This window comes from Gossypium hirsutum, chromosome A08, assembly GCF_007990345.1.
Source record: "Gossypium hirsutum isolate 1008001.06 chromosome A08, Gossypium_hirsutum_v2.1, whole genome shotgun sequence".
Lineage (NCBI taxonomy): Eukaryota > Viridiplantae > Streptophyta > Magnoliopsida > Malvales > Malvaceae > Gossypium > Gossypium hirsutum.
Genome location: NC_053431.1, coordinates 46131060 through 46150631, shown reverse-complemented (window position 1 = coordinate 46150631; position 19572 = coordinate 46131060). Strand labels below are relative to the sequence as shown.

General features: G+C 31.7%; 1 protein-coding gene across 1 annotated transcript; it reads left to right on the top strand.

Moving 5' to 3' along the window:
• The first annotated feature begins 1829 nt into the window (after positions 1–1829).
• On the top strand, positions 1830–5541 carry LOC107902312 (transmembrane protein 208 homolog). Its single transcript, XM_016828522.2, has 5 exons — positions 1830–2091; positions 2917–3110; positions 4127–4211; positions 5000–5065; positions 5171–5541. Exons 1-5 carry the CDS (start codon positions 2008–2010, stop codon positions 5261–5263), a joined length of 522 nt encoding a protein of 173 aa, XP_016684011.1. The 5' UTR covers positions 1830–2007; the 3' UTR covers positions 5264–5541.
• Positions 5542–19572: the final 14031 nt, after the last annotated feature.

Below are 19572 nucleotides of genomic sequence, written 5' to 3'. Positions count from 1 at the left end.
AATGAATTATTCAAGTGAAGTGTTACATGGAAAAGAATTTATTTTAAGTGACTAAGTAGTGAATATTGAATTTCGTGATAAAAATGACTAAATTAAAAATTATGTGAAAGTTTTATGTATTATTATTTGATAAGTGAAAATGATGTAGAGAGTACAAAATATATGATGTATTTTGAACCAAGAATTTAGTGAATAAAATCTCTTGATTATTGTAGTTGAAACTTACAATAATTCTTTAATTTGTGAAAATGAGGACTAAATTGAACAAATGCAAAAGTGTAGTGAAATTTTAAAAATCATGAAATATTACATGCATGAATAAATAATGTAAATTCAATGATATTCTAGTGTCTTTGTAGACTAGTGTTGAACTTCATGGATATAGTTGGCATGTTATAGGAACCCGAGAGCTTTCGTGTGAATCGTGATATTCATGATATTGCACTTTGGTGCCTCCTATTCTGTTATGCATTTTAGTGTCCACGATTTCAGAACTTTTGTGCTTTGTGTATCATGATATGTTCCATGTATACAACTAGTTCTAACCTCTCTAGCATAGGCTAAAATTCGTGTCACACTCGATTCTCTTAAGGACCCGAACTCAAAGAAGAGTCAGGGAGCCGATTGTATATAAATAGAAATTTGTGGGCTGAGATATTTAGAAATATAAGTGGTTGGTTAGGAATTGTTAGATTTCAATCTTGGTTTAGATAGATTGGAACCGATTGGTTGCATAGTGGGAGACAAAATGATTAGGATTGAATGGTGGTACTAGTCTATGGAGACTGTGCCAATGGAGTATATATATAGGTGTGTGGGAACATAATTCTTCTCAATTCTATTTACCAATTTTTCTCTCTAAAGCGTCGTCTTCTTTAGTCGTTCTGAAGAAGAAAAGGATGTAACTGAAGGAAGCTCTCCATGTTGTAGCTGTCATGTGAATTAATGTTTGAGAGTAGAGAAATTGGGGAAACAATAAGCTTTCTTACCCCTCTGTACTCGTGGATTAAAGTAAGAAGTAGAGTAAAGACTCTCAAAGCTTTTGTATAATTTAAAATTCTGGATTTCTAAGGATTGATTACCTTTAGTTTAATCAATAAATGGTTGCCATGCTTAGCTACCAAGACAAATGAGACTTTGGCGTTTGGACAAGTTAAGCTGTCAAGAATAAGGAAGCAAGGTGAATTTCTATACTCCATATCTGGGGTGTTGCATGACTGGAATGAATTTGATACCTTAGCCCTTAGAGGCCGTACGGAACCATTCAAAGAGATTTACTCATTAATAAAAATTTTAACAATGGTGACACAATATCCCATGTGGCAATTCCTATAATTTTCATTAAATACATAAAAATTATTAAAAATTCAAAAAAAGTTCATAATCCTTCTTTTAAACATTATCCACATCAACAATAAAGTACATGTGCACTGCCGTTGAAATTTTAATAGTTCAATCATTCTTTAAAAAAAAAACAATTTAACTAAAAATTAAAGGTTGAGGACTAAAGTGATCTACAAAAAATTAAAGACAAAGTGATAGAAAAAGTAAACATTAGGAGCTAAATTAATTATTATGCCATTCTTTTACAATAATGAAAATAAAAAAAATCTAAGGTAAACTTTACTCAAATAATTTTTTCTTAGTTTTTCATTTAAAGATAATAATAAATTTTTTTTAAAAAAAATTGGTACAATCAAAGCTTATGTTACATTTAGAGTGAGGGAATGTTAACACAAGCGCATGAAACTGAACGTTTCTATTTTTTTTTCTAAAAAAAAATTATTTTGAAATTAAAATTCATTTATTAAAAAACATATATTTTAACCAGATTCACCGGTTGGGCCTTGACTCAAAGTTATGGGCTTCTGTGGAAAGGGATCGAAATGGAAGCTAACGTCTTCATTTCAATCTTCATCACTTACTTTCCCTTCCTCCTTATTTCTTCGACTAGCAGATCTCCGTTAGGGTTCCAGAGTCAAACTCGTTGACCAGAGAGGGTAGGAAATGGCAAATCAAGGTGCCAAGAAGCGCAAAGAAGAGAACACCCGCCACATGGCCAATCTTCGCCGCCTCATCATTGCTTGTAATGTACGCTCTCTCATCTTCTTTTATAATTATTTCCCCTAATCGTTGAAACCCTTCTTTAATCAAGTGTTCACTTGTTTGTTTTCTAATTACTTGAAAATTTTCGATTCTGATTTACTTAGATTCTCGAAGGATTTCCTTTGTAAGTATGTTTATGCTACTTTATGAATTGCAATAAGGAAATGGATAACTTAATATCTATAGATGGCATTGATTCATTTCTAATTGAATTTTAAAGTTTTTAAGCACATTTGAAGTGCACCCTTAGCTCACCAATAAATGCTTCCAATTATAGTCCAGCTGCACATCTCTGTGTATGTGTTTACTGTGGATGCATTTTTCCATGCCCGTGAAAGTGAAAATTTTCAACTTCGAAAGTTGTGGCTGGTAGCGATAACCTGGTAATGTTCGGGTGATTAACTGATCTGACATAGGAGGCATATTAAGTGCCGGCTTGGTTAGTAAACAAAGCTGATCTTACACATCATAACCATTGGAAGTTGGAACCTATTCTTAGTGTTTAGCTTGGTAGTTTCAACAAAACTACATAATATGTAGCAACAAAACTGCACTACATAGTATGCAGTGCCCATTTTATTTGAACATTGCACTTTTTTTATTTGTAGCTTCTGATGTCTTAGCTTTTCTTGACACACCACATCAAAGCTCTTGCAATTGTTGCTACTTTTTAGTTGATGTGGAAGAACAGAGTTGGGGTAGTTTTGCATTTTTAGTACTGTATATTTATATTGTCTTCATAGTTGCATTTTTTTGCTTGTTAACAATCTTATTTTATTGGATTTATGTTCCAATTTTCTATTTATGTAGGTTGTATACGTATTGGTTAGGATGCTGATCTTCCATTCCTCATTCACATGGAAACATTGGGTTGGTCTACTTTTGACCACTGTGGCTTACTTTATACCCTATCAACAACTTTCACAGATGGCAAAACCTGCTTATTCTGATGATGGAGAACTTCTTGACGGTGGATTTGATATGAGTACTGGTGGAATATGTGGGTAAGTTTTGTTCAATATTTTTTCTCTTTTTACCTTAATTTCTATTTGTGGTTTTGTTTTTAGTTTTTTATTCTATTAAAATATTAGGAGGAACTTGGTTAGAAAGACGATTCTTATTAAATTCTAAGTTCTTTGTAAATGAGGCAGTGCATGTAACGGGGGGCACGCCTCAGGCTTATCTTAGGAAGAATATTACTGTTAGTTTCCTTTGGCTTGATTTTTTTATGGGTCCTATAGTAGCCTTTGATAGCTCACATGACTAGATTTTTGGTGACTTATTAGTGTTTTATTCTCTTTTTTTTTAATGAAATTTTGTACCCATATTTAGTGTCTTCCACTTATTGTTTCCTTATTCTATTCTCTTTCTTTCTATTTTTTCTACTACTGCTGCATCAATGGTGCTGTGGATTTGGTTTTACCAGAAGTGGCTGGCAGAATGAAAGAAATATAGTTCTTAGATTGTGAATTTAGGTTTCCCTTATTCTTTTCCTATTTCTTTAACTGCTGAGTTATTTTACATGTTTATTGGAGATATTCTACTTTTCTCCCTTTAATGTGGATCTTTTTCTTGTATTTGGGTAGCTATGATTAGCTATGATATAATGTGAATCTTAATATAGAAAGACTGTATGTTTATTGTGGGGAAGAGATAGATTTCTTTTGTTGCTTATGAATAAAGTCCATGCCACCATAATCATGATGATTGTGTTTGGAATATAACTATTATTAAAAGATGAAAATCATCCTACTTGATTGAAACACTTAAAAATAAGAAGAGGGGGAAGGGATGAAGAGAACCCTTCTGTAGAGAAACAACTAGAAGTCAGATATTCTTAATTTTCTTATCTGCCAATAAAGTTCTTTTACCTATGAACTCAATGGTACGGTTTAACAGTTCAAATATTGTTGTTTATATGTTGACATTATGAATTTATCCAATATATGGTCTTAAGATCTGAATTCTGTTTTCTGCATGCATTGAATATTTCCGACTTAGAGTTGCTCACTTCTTGCAGCTATTTACATGATGTCATCTACATTACAAGTTTTGTGCAACTGATGTCCATCATCTCTGACAAGTTTTGGTATACATATTTTGTGGTAAGTTCTATTTACTTATTTTGCACATGGAAAGTTGGTCTGATACTTCCATCCTTTGATTTCTTTTGGAATGGAATAGCTTTCTTTATAGTTTCTGGAGGGATTTCGCCTATTGCTTATATGCTTTAATAGTCTTCTTTTTCAAGGAATTTGAAGAAAGAGATGTCAAAATATCTGGGAAAAAGAATAAAAGAGAGAAATGATTTCATTTAAATAGGAGAATCTAATTTTGGTAAAGGAGCTCCATTTCTGTTGTCATCCTCTGTTCATTGTTTGGTTAAGTAAATAAAGTCCATCGCAGTATAGTGGAATGGTAGTATTGTTTAAAGATCTCTAAAGCGATCAAATTTTAGCTTTCAATCATCTCCCTTCTGTCAGACTTGTGCATCAAAGGGTAGCTGTCCCATTATTAAATTTTACTGGCTCCAATTACTAGAGACATTCTTATCTAGTGAGCATGATGGTACCACCTGACCACAATGCTTTCCTTATTAGTAGAGGGATAATTTTTCATGAGTTTCTCAAGAGATGATTTTCTGTTGACAGTTTCTTCTATAATATTGATATTCATTTCTAGGATTGATATGTTTAGGTGTTTCTTTTATGATGAAAAAGTAAAGGAATTGTTATTTAGGATCTTCAGGTGATGTGAGTCTTTAAGAACTGTTTGGTAATAGAAAGCTCTATGCTAATAAAACTAAGCTGAAAAACTCGTAATTTTGTGGAATTTATTGAAACTCACTTTGGGGATGACGACGACATAACATTATGGAGTTGATGCTTTTCAGATACCGGCATTTGGAGCATACAAATCTTTTGGGTTCATTAGAGGTTTTTTATCATTAGGCTCAGAGGTATTCCACACCTTCTTATCCTTATATCATCTGAAAGGCTATATTAAAATTCATAAATTAACATTGTTTTGGTTTTTGGTTTCTTTTTATGATTGTGTTAATTAGGGAGAGGTGGAAGATGAAAAGACTCGCAAGAAAAGAGAAAAGATGGAAAAGAAGGCTTCAAGGCCAAAGTTGGTCAAGACACGGAATAGGTGAGTTTAACAGTGAAATGAATAGAGTAAGCTCTTGGCTGAAAGGAGTTCATTTGATAATTTCCGATGTTTCTTTGATATTTGAAAAGTTAAGACCACAGTTTGAGGAAAGCATGTTGTAGTGGTTAGCGTGAGCATCAAATAGTTCTTCTGTTCCTAATGGATGTGTAAAATTGAGAAGCTTCATCTAATTCCAAGCCCCTTGTACTCGGAATCATTTATTTATTTTTGGGTACTTTGGGTGACCAAATTAAAAAAAAAAAGTTGATAGTTGCCGATTAAGTCTTAGTTTGATTGATATTGGCATTGTTGCTAGTGTAGAAGGACATATTCCTATTTAAGGGTTGGGGAGAGACTATGGGTGGTTTTAGTCATTGTATCAAAAAGAGTAAATTGTATCAAAAAGAGTAAAAATGATAAAAATTTATAATAAGATTAATATTGAAAGAAAAAAATTATAATTGGATGCAATAATTGAGTGAGGTATGACCTGTGGTGTAGATTACCGTTTATGTTTTTCGTGCAATTAGCTGGCAAATTAAAGGATGCCAAGATTGCTTTAATTGATGCTTTGGAACATTAAGTTGGTTGATTGCAGCCTAGGGAAAGTGGTTGTCGAGACCATTTTTAAATTGAAAAATAGGAGTCGACTTAAAAACAAAAATGGAGTCGCCATCGATTTTTTTCGAGTTGTGATCGGATCATCTTGAGATTGATCATTTTAATAAAACATTTTGATTTATTAAAATAATGATTTTGGTTTATGAAATTCGAGAAAAAAAAGGTTTGGGAGTTGGTTGCGTATGAAGAAGGGTTAACACTCTTGTAACGTCCAAAATTAGTACTTAATTGATTAATTAATGTCTTATTGTCGAAAATTTGAAAAGATTTTAGAATATGGTCCTTTTATTTAAAAAAGAACACTTGAATAAATTAAATTGAATGCCAAGATTCTCTTATCTCAAAGGAAAAAAAATATTATACTCAGTGAGTTAGGATATAATATTTCAAACCCTCGAAAATAAGCTTGTCTTTTGATTTTCAAAACTTATGGATTGAAGTTTAAAAAGGATATTCGGTTATTTGGGTCAAATGAAAAATTGGAACTCGAAAAGTTAGGGCATAATTTTTTAAGATTCAAAATATAGAATATTACCTTATTTTTTAGAAATCCTTACCCCGAGAAAACAAAGTGTCATATCTAATGAGTTAGGACACAACACCTCGAATTTCCGGGAATAAGCTTTTATTTGAAACTTATTTATTTTGATTTAAGAAGGGCACTCGATTACTCAGATTCGACGAGGGAAATCAAAACCCAGTAAGTTAGGGTACAATCTTCTCGAAGCTCCCAAATACGAGTATTGCCTTATTTTGAAAAACTTTTGAATAAAATGTAACAATTAAACGAAATGCGTTTTTTTATTTAAAATAATGATTTGTGAATAAAATGTTGCGCTAATAAATTACAAAACACAGATACTAAAAAAAATAATTCATGAAAATTACAAGATGAACTAATTTCAAAGCTAACATAAACAATCAAAAGAAAGGATAATAAAATAACATAGTTAATAACACAGATAATACAATATCAATGCCTAGGCTAACATGAAAATAATAATGAATATACAAATAAATGATATATAAAATGACAAATAATAATACTAATAATAACAAAAATAATAAAGTTTGAGACTGTAAAAATGGTATAAATAAGTAAATAATATTAATATTAATAACAAAATAACAAATAATCTAAAGTTAGAAATTATAAAAGAGAATAAATAAATAAATAATGCTAATATATAATAACATTAAATGTATTTAAAACTTAGGTAAATAAATAGGAATAATGATATGATAATAACAGTAACAATAACATAAATATATGCAAAAGAAAATATATAATGTAATAATATAAAATTAATTAGATTAATGATATGGTAATAATAACAGTGATAATACAATAATAATACATTAATAATAATAATAGGAAAAAGAAACAATAATATATTAACAAGAATAATTATAGTATAACAAATAATAGTAATAATAATATTAATAAAAAGAATAAAAAATAAAAAAATGAATGTAATAGTAACATATAATAATAATGAAATAACACTAATAATAAAAATGTAGAAGATAATAAAAATAATAAAAATAAAAATAATGATACGTTAACAATAATGACAATAAAAAAAAAGCAAATAATAATATATGAATAATAATGAAAATAATAATAATAGTAAAAAAAATAGAAAATAGTAATAATAAAAATAAGAATAATATTTATAATAATACTAGTAATAACAATAATAATATTAAAGTTAATTAACACTCTCCCCCTCCCTTCTAAATCATCGATCCGGCCTTGCTCCGGTCATTGGACCTCCACGCCACCGTCGACACCACCGTATACGGCGGAGCTGTCGGACCTAAAAAAAGAAACCTTTTTTCGGCAATTTCAAAATGGATAAGCTTCTTCCCCTTTATTTTTACTTTCGTATGTAAAAAAAATAAAAAAAAATAAAATTGAAAGATAAAATAAACAAAGAACTTAAAACGAGAATAGGCGGAAAAAAACACCTCTTTCGCTTTGATTAATCTCGTGTATTTCTTGTATTGAAAGTCTCTCCTTTTCTTGTATTGAAAGTCTCTCCTTTTCTTGTATTGAAAGTCTCTCCTTTTCTTGTATTCGAATCTCTCTCCTTTTTTTCTCCAAAAAAAAGAGAAAAAAAAAACTCCATTACAATAGTTTTGAGTGGCTTTTATAGCCAAATTTATAACTTGATTGCCTCTTTCTTTTTGCAGGCAAGTGGGGTGATGGAGTTAGTAGTTGGTTTAGTGGGGTGGTTTAGTGGGGTGTTAATTGAACTGATAATTTGTTTGGTGTTTTGGGCTCTGCTTGTTGGGCTCGGGCAAAATTAGGGCTCTATAGCTGCCCCTCTTTGCTCGTTATTGTGTAATGAGAACAGAACAAAGACTTTCGAGAAAGACCAATTTTGCCCGGCCTCACGGGATCTTGACTTCGTGGTTTTTTTCTTCAGATATCCTCATTCCAGTCCTCTATGTCTTGTTGCTTTGATCCATTCCACCGCAAATTCAGAGAGATAAAACTTGTAGTTTTGATCTACTTTGCTGTCGCCTTCATCCACTCCACTGTAACTTCAGGGAGATAGGATTAGCTGTCTTTAGTCTACACCGCTGCAACTTCTGGGAGATAAGACTTGTGGTTTCAATCTGCTCTATTAAAATTTCTGGGAAATAGGGTTTGTTTTGATCTACTCCACTACAACTTCAGAGAGATAAGATCTGTAATTTATAGCTTCAATCCGTCCCACTGCAACTTCAGGGGAATATGATTTATTTTGATCTGCTCTTCTGCAAATTCAGAGAGATAAGATCTGATATTATAACTTCAATTCGTCCTACTGCAACTTCAGGGGAATAAGATTTGTTTTGATCTACTCTACTGCAACTTCAGAGAGATAAGATATGATATTATAACTTCAATCCGTCCCACTACAACTTCAGGGGAATAATATTTGTGGTCTTCAGTCTGTTCCACTACAACTTTAGGGAGATAAGACTTGCTACTTCAACCTGTTCTACTGTAACTTTAGAGAGATAAGGTTTGCTATCTTCGATCTATTCCACTGTAACTTCAGGGAGATAAGATCTACTATCTTCAGTCTGCTCCACTGTAACTTCAGGGAGATAAGTCCTGCTATCTTCAGCCTACTCCCTTGCTACCTCAGGGAGATAAGGCTAATGGCTAAAATCTGCTCCCCTGCTACCTCAAGAAGATAAGATTCGCCATTTTCGATCTTCTCCACTGTTATCTCGAGGAGACAAGATCTATAATCTTCAGTTTTCTCCCTTGCTACCTCAAGAAGATAAGACTACAATCTTTAACCTATTCCCTTACTACTTCAGAGAAATAAGGCTGATGGCTGAAATCTCTTCCCCTGCTACTTCGGGAAGATAAGATTCGTCGTCTTCGATCTGCTCCACTACTGCTTAGGGAGATAAGATCTACAATCTTCAGTTTGCTTCCTTGCTACTTCAGGAAGATAAGACTGGTGGCTTAAATCTACTCCCCTACTACCTCGGGAAGATAAGATTCGCCGTCTTTGATCTACTCCAGTTGCTACTTTAAGGAGACGAAATCTACAATTTTCAACCTGCTTCCTTGCTACCTCAGGAAGATAAGGCTGGTGGCTAGAATCTCCTCCCGTGCTATCTCGAAAGGATAAGATTTCTCGTCTTTGATCTACTCCACTTGTTATTTCAGGGAGATAAGATCTGTGAATTCACCGATATTGCTACACCATCCTCTGGGGGACTTGTCTTGTAGAATTGGTTTTATGTGCTTATGCTTATGCAAAATGATTAGGATGCAATGATCGGAATGAATCAAATGCTCCTAATTAGATGTGTTATGAATGACATATGAATGCAGAAATGAGAATGATCCCTTTTTAATGCTTAGGGTGTCATCACTCGTTGTTTATCAGGGCTTTATCTCTAACGTATTACGCTTCCATCTTGTTCGACTAGCATTTCCTAATAGAAAACCCGAAGAAACAATCACATTTTGCTCGACTGGTTTGCCCCACTGTAACTTCAGGGTCCATTCCACTGTACCTCTGGGACCTAAGGTTTGTATCATCTTCAAACCCTCCCACTGTAACTCAGGGGTATAGGATCTAAATTCTTTTCAATCCATTCCTACTGCAATTCAAGGGTTTAGGATTTGAATCTTCCTCCATCAATTTGGTTTGTTACACCATTCCCCGAGTATTATAACTAGATGTGTATGCTTGATGGACGCAGAATACCATTTTCTTTTCTCGAAAATAATCCCCTTTTACACTTAGGTTGACATTGCTCATTCTTCGTCGGGATTATAACACCGATGTAATTTCTTTTTGTTCAACCAATATCTTTGACAAAAAATCCAATGAGATAATCTCAATTTGGGTTTAAATATTTCTAACCCTTATTTAGAAGCTTGTATTATTTAGAAGCTTCTAGAGTAATATGCAAAACTCCTTTTATGAATGTATTATTAGTCCACTAATCGTTATTTCAATGCAAAATGCTTGAAAATGATCATAACAATGGACAAGAAGGAAATTAATGGAGAGCATAGCTTGAAACAAATAAGTTAATCGAGGATAGCAAATGCAATTAAAAATGAAATTTATTAGAAGCGTATTTTGAAACGAATAAAGTAGTCAAAGATAGCAAATTCAAAATAGGTAAGATGAAAACTAGGTGCCCCAGATATCGCAGCCTGAGCTTCTCTATACGAACTTCTTGAGGACCATTTTGAGCTCAATATGTGTTTAGGAGATCTAGAGTACTCTATCGATGCCCCAAGATGTAGCATACCACCTCTTTGTTAATTCAGGCATAGCAAGACTACCGCATGCCCCACCTTCGATCAAAATTTGAGCCGCCCTTTTTGGGTTTTCAACTTAAAACCCTTTTTGTCTCAAAGCACCCTTTGCGAGTTTTCGCCCTGGCCTCTCCTCTTTTCCTTTCTTCTTTTTTTTTTATTTTTTGATTTTTATTATTTTTCTTTTTTCTTTTTCTTTTTCGAAAGTAAAGTATTTCTTGATTGAACTCAAATTCACAAGATTAGGCAGGTTCTTGCCATCCGCATCGACGTTCCTCTAGAGAAGGCCCTCTTTACCACATAAGGTCATTCCCAATTTGATATCCATTTTCTCTGAAGTCCTTTTGCATGGAAAGGATCTTTTTCAAAACTAGGTCTCTCTAATGCAATTCTCTGGGGCGAACCTTTTTGTTGTAAGCTCGCATCATTCGCTTCTGGTACATTTGACCATGAAGAATAGCCTTTAGCCTCTTTTCTTCAATCAAGTTCACTTGGTCATCGAAATTAGATCTATGTTGTTTTAACTGACTTCAACTCTGACAAAACACATGGAGAAGAAATCATGACTTCAACGGGTAAAACCGCCTCCATTCCATAAATCAATGAGAAAGGCATTGCCTCGGTAGAGGCTCTAAGAGAGGTTTAATAAGCATAAATGCCAATCATTTCCTACAACCTTCTATTTTTGTTTTTTTTTTGCATCGTTCCTTTTGGTGTAATATAGCGTTTAATCTTGAACAAACTGCAAACTTTTGATATCGTGCAGTTGTTCAAATTTAGTACATCGTCAGATATGAACCTTCTTGGTATTCCATACCGACATAGAATCTGCTGACTGTCAACCTCGCAACATCAGCATATGAAGCAGCTTCTGTCCATTTGGTAAAGTAATCGACGATCATAAAGATGAATCGATACTCGTTAGAAGCTTTTGGCGTGATCGGCCTGATGACATCCATGCCCCACATAGAGAAGGGCCCTAGATTCCACTGATTCTTTGTAAGGTGGGACCTGTTCCTCATCCTGTTCTACTATCTTTAACAAATCAGGAGATAAGCTACAGTCTCGGTCATCTTCAAAGTCCTAAGATCTCTCTAAACACATATCTCGTTCAAAAGGAGATTCTGAGTTAGTAGTAGAGTCGCTTATGTCGTTAATATCTAGAGACTTGTGTAGGCGCGAAGAGATATCAAAAGAACAAATGAATCTAAGAATAAACTTGTAGTATGAATATGAATGAAATAAAAGAATTAAAAAAAAATAAACAGTCTGCAATGTAAGCAATGTGTTTTAGTAAATGTATTCGTTTTTGGTAATTTTGGATATTGACTTGTAATTTTGGTTCCACTAATATATTTAAATTTAATATTAAAATTTTATAATTTAATTCTACATATTTTGTAATATTATTTAATCTAGAGAAAAAGAAATTAAATGTTCATATTATTAACTTACCCACATTAATAATTTATCTTCATTTTTGTAAAATGTGAAACTTTCTTATATTTGTGTTATGTTTATATTATTTTTGGTGAGACATATTTTTAGTAGTTATATTATTATACACTAATTAAACTTCATATTTAAAACTTTAAATCCGATTTCTAGAAGAGGTCTATTCTAGCATATTTGAAAACAAAATCTTTCATTAGCAATTATCCAATTTGTTTTTTGGTACAGTAAGAAAAACAAATTATGACCAACTGTCATGCTAGGAGTAGACATGAAAACTTGAAAAGTAGATGAGTTAGTCACCTATTGTCTTATACTAAGATAAATGTAAAGAAGAAAAAAAATGCTAAAACTAAGGCTAGGTGTAGTAATTAGATTTAAATTAAGATACTCTCAAAACCCTGTTCCGTCAACGGATACGAGTTAAGGGCGTTACATTTAGTGGTATCAGAGCTACGGTTTAGTCGATTCTCGTACCGAATGTAGCATATGTGAAAGTCTAGAAATAAATGTCATTATATAACCTGTAATGGTGTGATATTTTCCGATTCTGGTGAGATTTGTTTTAGTTATGACAGAGATGCTCGTCAACCGAATTAATAATGCTGAAAGTGATAAATCAGAACTCATAAAGGTATGAATAAATGTTTTATAAAGCATGTCGATGATGAATATTATTATGTTATATAAAGCAAATTATATTGCTACACGAGATATTGTGCTGATGGCTAAATTACAAAATATAAAAAGTGATATATGAAGTACATGATAAGGATTATTAGGGAATTATGGATAAATAGTGAATTTTGAAATATATTACATGTATTAAACATACAGAAGATATAAATGTACAGATTATTGGTACAAGGATTAAATTGTAAAGCATGTAAAAACATTATGCGAAAAAGTGTAAGAATGATATGCGTGCATAAAATAATTTGCCTAAGTAGACGAAATTATAATTACTAGGATATTAGTGGTATGCCATTATGAGACCTTAACATGTCAGTGCTCTCTATTAAATAGTGCATAATAATGCACCTCTATCAGTCCCGTATATCCTAAGTGTTCTATCTAGTCTACTAAGCCTTTGTTAAGTAAAAAGTAAATAATTTTCTTTACGAGGTAAAGAATTATCTCTGAGTAAAAATGTTGGTTATGATGAAATAGAACTCGTAAAGGTAAGGATAAATGTTTTATAATACTTGAGAATGATAAATGTTATGTTATATGAGTAAATACATGAAAATTAAATTATGAGGCTTTACGATCTTTACCCTTTGCCAGTATAGTTATATACAATGAAATTTATGAGATTTATATTAATTAAGTTCAGAAGTGTGAAAGTGAAAAAGTTCAATGGTTGCACAATTGATAATATAGTCGGAGCTGAGAATGAGTTAATAAGTAAAGATGGGTTCTGAATAGAGATATTAGATTTTTTTAAACTAGTTGAGATATACAGTACCACTGTTAAAGAAAGAAGTTATTTATGGGAAAATCGATTTATTCAAATGTGGTATTTACAGAATAGTTAACTGAAAATTTCTTTCAAACTAGTTTCTTGAGTGAATTGAATGATGTGAAATTATTGATAACTATACTAGTCAATAGACTGGTGAATAAATTACAAAAATATTTGAATATAGCTATTATAATTGAGTAAATTATAGTAAAATTTTTAGGGATTTTATACGAGTATCTTATATGTACTGATATTTTCAGAGGTATATGCAACTGTTCATGTTTGGATGTTATAATCATTATATGGAAAGGTTAAATAAATATGCTAATAGACAGAAATTATCACAAGTCTGATTGATTCACAAGTGGTACTACTCTATCTTTCTTTGGTTTTCCAAGCCAATATATGTGATAGAACATTTGATAATAAGATTCATATGATATTACTTTCTATTTCTGTTGGTAGAAGCTGTGAAAGGCAAATGAGAAATATTGAATTGAAAATAAATTGTGAAATGAAAGGACAAAGAATGGATATAAATGATAAACTGGGTAAATATGTACAGAAAGAGACTATAGAATTATAGAAATAATGAAATTCATGATCAACAGAAAACAAGGAAATTTCGAAGACGAAATTTATTTGAAGGGGGAGAGAAAATGTAATACCCAAAAATTTCTACGTAAGATATTATCTTTGATATAGTACAATAAGGAAATAAAGTGACAAAAAGGGAAATTTTGAGTTATGACAACATTGAGAAGTAAATTATGATATCTTGATTCAAGAAAGGAAAAAATTGTAAAAGTGAGAAAAATTTTGTGTCCCAAGAGTAAATAATCAAAATTTGAGGGATAAAGTGTAAATATGAAAAAGTGGAAGGACTAATAATACAAATATTTTAATGGTGGAATGATCTAGAAACCAAGAAAAATTGATGAATTAGGACCACATTGAATAGGTGAAGAATTATGAGGGACTAAATTATAATTTTACTAAATTAAGTGATGACTCAAGAATGAAATTTTAAAAGATCACAAAGGGCAAAATAGTCAATTGGAAGAGAGAGAATTCTAGAAGGCAATAATGATGCTAGAGATATTTTGATATTTTATAATTATTTAATTAGATAAATATTATTTTATTGATATTTTAATAAGATATTTTATTATTATTTTATTAGTATATAAAGAAAGAAAGATGAGGAATTCTCATCCATCTTTCCCATGCAAAACCAACGTAAGAGGAAGAAGAAGAAATGAAGTTTTCATTTCTTTACAATTTGGTCCTTCTATAAAAAATTTACCATTTTCACCCAAAAATCAAAAGAATTTCCATAGCTACTAAGAGAGAAAAATGTTAAGGAGACAATGGGAAGTTAGAATATCAAGTTGGATTCAAGAAATGGAAGCTGAAGGAGAGATAAAATAAAAATAAAGATTGAAATCAATAGAATAAGGTAAGAACATCATCATTTCAATATATTTTTAAGTTTGATATTATTGAAAAAGCATGTGATTGATGTTAATGTAGAGTTTCCTTACATATGATCCTATGTTCTTGATATGTTAGTGAAAAGAATATAAGAGAAAGTGAAGGGAAATAGTGTAGAGAAAGAAAATAAGAGTGTTATAAACATGGTAATTAATATCTTGCACTAAAACAGTTTTTGGCAGCAGCAGTGGTCTAATTTTGAAAAATCACAAAAAATTATGGAAATATAATTATAAGTTGAATAAAATATAAAATTAAATTTTATTGAGTCTAGTTTTTCATGGAAGAAACGGTGTAAGATATGAAATTATAAATTATGAGATATAACAAATTTAGTTAGACAATGTCAGAATGATTTCGGGTTCTCCTGTTTTTACTTTGGAAAATCATAAAAAATTGAATAAAATAATTATGGAATTAAATTTATATGCTTAGAATTGTGAATGAGTCTATTTTCAAGAGAAATAAATAGGAACATTATTTGAATCCTGTACAAGGAGATAATTAATTTTTAGTGAATAAGGGTTGGAACTATCAGATAGCAGAAAAGGGGTGAATTTAAAGAATAAACTGTACTTATTGGCTAAATAAAAAATTTTATGGTAAGAATATATGTGAGTCTAGTTTCATGGAAAATTAGCAGATCTTAATTTCGAGTTCTATAGCTCAACATATAAATAAATTAGTGACTATGACGCAAATGGACAGTTTTGAATATACATATAAGTAAATAATGAAATTATTGATAATGTTACTTGTAGCATGTTATATAAATTAAGGATGTGGAATGGAGAGGAGGAGGAGGAAAAATAAATATATGAATTTTCAGCTAGCCTTGTTGAAGCTAGAGCAATAAAGTAATAATTCCGGATGAAATATGAAGCTCTTGTTGAAGCTAGAGTAATAAAGTAATAATTTCGAATGAAATATGAAGCTCTTGTTGAAGCTAGAGCAACAAAGTAATAATTCCGGATGAAGTATGAAGTAAGTTTGAGATTCAATGACTTGAGAGCTGCAACCAAACGAACAGAAGCAAAAGGGATGAAAAATTGAAGAAGTATTTCATCCGGGTAACATACATACTGCTGTTTGTTAAATGGATAATTTGTATGTTTTAAATCAGGGACTAAATTGAATAAAAGAAGAACTGTAGGGGCAATTTAGTAAAAATGCCAAAAATGACCAAAATGAAGGAAATGAGTTGTTTTATTGAATAAATTAATATATTGAATGAAATTATTAATTTGGATCAAGATTGGGTGAAAATCGGGGAAAATGAAAAATTTACCAAAATACCCCTGAATCTTGATATTTCTGAAATTTCGCCAGGTAAGTTCGTGTAACTTGAATTATATTCTTAAATGCTTGAAATGTATGTTATTGATATGAATATGATTTGAATGTTCATTGTATGAAAATTGATGAAACATTAATATATTTGATAAAAAGGGAAAGAAATCCCAGTTGAATGAAAGGAAAATTCGATGGATCTCTCAAAAGGAATTGACGGTAAAAAGGATCTAACCTGGACGGCTGATCCTATTCTGATATAGCCCTCTCGAAGAACATGTGGAAAATGGATTTAGCCTGGACGGGTAATCCAAATTAGGGTCTGAATTTAGCCTGGACTGGTAATTCAGATCCAAGCTCATTAGAGTAATTGTCGTTGCAGGAGATTTAGCCTGGACTGGTAATCCCGAAAATACTCTATGAGTTTATATTATAGGGAATTTAGCCTGGACTGGTAATCTCGCTGTAAGGATGATGTTCGCGGGAGTGTGTTTTCTGAAATGAAATGTGTAAGACCATGGTTGAAAGATACCATGGAAACATGATATGAAATGTGTAAGACCGTGGTTGAAAGATACCATGACAACGTGACATGAAAAGAACAAGACCATGGTTGAAAGATACCATGGCAACGTGACATGAAAAGAATAAGACCATGGTTGAAAGATACCATGGCAACATGACGGGAATGAATAAGACCATGGTTGAAAGATACCATGGCAATGCACAAGACCATGTTCGAAAGATACCATGGCAACATGACAGAAAATGAGTAAGACCATAGTTGAAAGACACTATGGCATCATGTGGAAGATAAATAAGACCGTGGATGGGAGATGCTATGACATCAGTTGAACAATTGATATTCAGGTAATATGTATCTGATGATGAATGGTTATATGGAAATATATGTACAAAATAGTTGTATGAAATAATTTAGAAGATAGATAAATGAAATAAGTATAGGTACATGGAATTTAATTTATGTTAAGTTTAATATGAACTATTACCGAAATAAATGTACATAAGATATAAGGAAATGATGGTGCATGAAATATTGATATAACGAAATGAATGATATATGCTTATGAAGAAACGATAAGAGAATAATATGTTTCGTGACATGTACATATATGATTATCTTTGATATGTTGATACAAGGAAATTATGTAAGTTGAGACTATTATTAAACTCAAATGTGATATGTCGTTAGGTATATTAATGTTGAAATTATATGAAATATGTATAAGTATACTAACAATGTTGATGTTTGATACTTAGACAAGTGTCAAGCTATTGATTGAACGGTAATATGTTTATTTGTATGATGCATTGAATCGGTAAGTATTTAATTGAAATTTTTGTTAAATGATATGTAAATCTTGTTAATGTCCCGAAACCCTATTCCGGCAACGGATACGAGTTAGGGGTGTTACAAACTTTATATTTTAAAATAGAAAAAATAATACATAGTACAAGTAAATAACTTATATAATAAAGAAACGAAAGAAGAAAAAAAGGGCAAAATCTCCCTATAAGCTTCAAGAACATGGATTTATATGTATGTTTTTATGGAACTCCTATTTTATATGTTTAGTATGTATGTATGCCTTTATGGAGCTTCCAGTCTTATATATTACTATAAGATAATTTTGTTGTGGATAACTTTGTTTAATGTATGATAATAATTTTATTTATTTATTTATTTATTTTAGTTTTATTGAATGAGATTTTTATTTGTGAATATTAATGAGTATTTTATGTAATTGATAAGTAGTTTATATTTAAAATTTATTAAATCTCATTCGATATTTGTAAATATTTTTTACTTAAATAATTTCAAAAATATCAATAAACTAAATTAGTACCAATACATACAAATTTCAATAAAAAAATAATTCGCTCGCGAATGTGGTAATAACTACCTTGAGACTAACCTAAGATCCCAAGCCATAAGTTAGAGTTGAAATGCTCACGACCTTCCTTTTATATACATATATACAAATTTTGTAATGACCCAATTTTGCCCGGGCCCAAATTACAAAATTTAAACCAAAAATAAAATGTCCATTACAAGCTAAAAACAAAAAAACAGCAACAAAAAAAGAAGCCTAAAATACCAAAAAAAAAACCCTAAGCCCAAAATTACAAGGTCCAATGGCCCAAAAAACTAAAGCAATTACAGCCATACTAAGAAACCCTAAGGTTTCCCCTTTTGCGCCGCAACCATAGCCGCCACCACCACACGCCACGTTGACCTTCGTACATAACTGATCCCCTTCTTTGTACATGCAAGGACAACAAACACAGCAGACACAGAAAGAAAAAATCGTAGCCAAAAAAAATAACAAATGAAATGTATTTTTTCTTTCGGTTATAAAAGGATACAAGAATCAATGTATTGTGGTCCTTCTTTTGGTTTTTACACACACATATACAAAGAAAAAAATTGAAATACAAAACAAAGCATTCAGAGAGATTTTTAGAGGTCGTCTTTTATCCTTTTTTTTAATTCGTTAATTCCATTTAAAAAAAAAGAAAAACAACAAAAAGAAAAAAAGAAAAGCCAAAACTTTACCTTGCGTGCGCCGCCGTGAGAGGTCGAGGTTTGTCACCTTCGATGAAAAACAATGTTTTTTGGGTCTGGAAAGTCGAAAACCCCCAAAAAATGGGGCCTTATGGTTTTTCGGCCACCGCGGATGGTGGCGCTATCGCCGGGGTCCAACGGCCGCCACAGTGGTCCGACGACTAGCCCTAGGCTGGAGCTTGAACGAGGGGAGAGAGTGAGAGAGTTTGAGAACTCTCAGAATTTTTTTTAAAAAAAAATGAAAGAAGAATTTTTTTTTTTGAAAATTTTTAGTTTATATAGCAACATTAAATAGTGCCTTTTTGGTGTTCAAATTTCGACGCAAAAACGGTGTCGTTTTGTCTTTGACCTGCACGCGCGACCCAACCCACCTGAAGGATCCGTGCGTTTTTGCCACAAGGGTTATTTACCCTTTTGGTCCTTTCGTTTTTTTTAATTTTTTTATTCAGTTTTTTATATATTTTTTTATTTACCCCTTTTATTTTATTTTTGTTTCGCTTCAGTCCACGTTGGAACTGTGCGTTTTGGGGACAAAGATTATTTCCCATTTGGTCCCCCATTTTATCCGCGCATTTCAAATAAATCCATTATCTTATTTTTACTCCAATTTTTCCC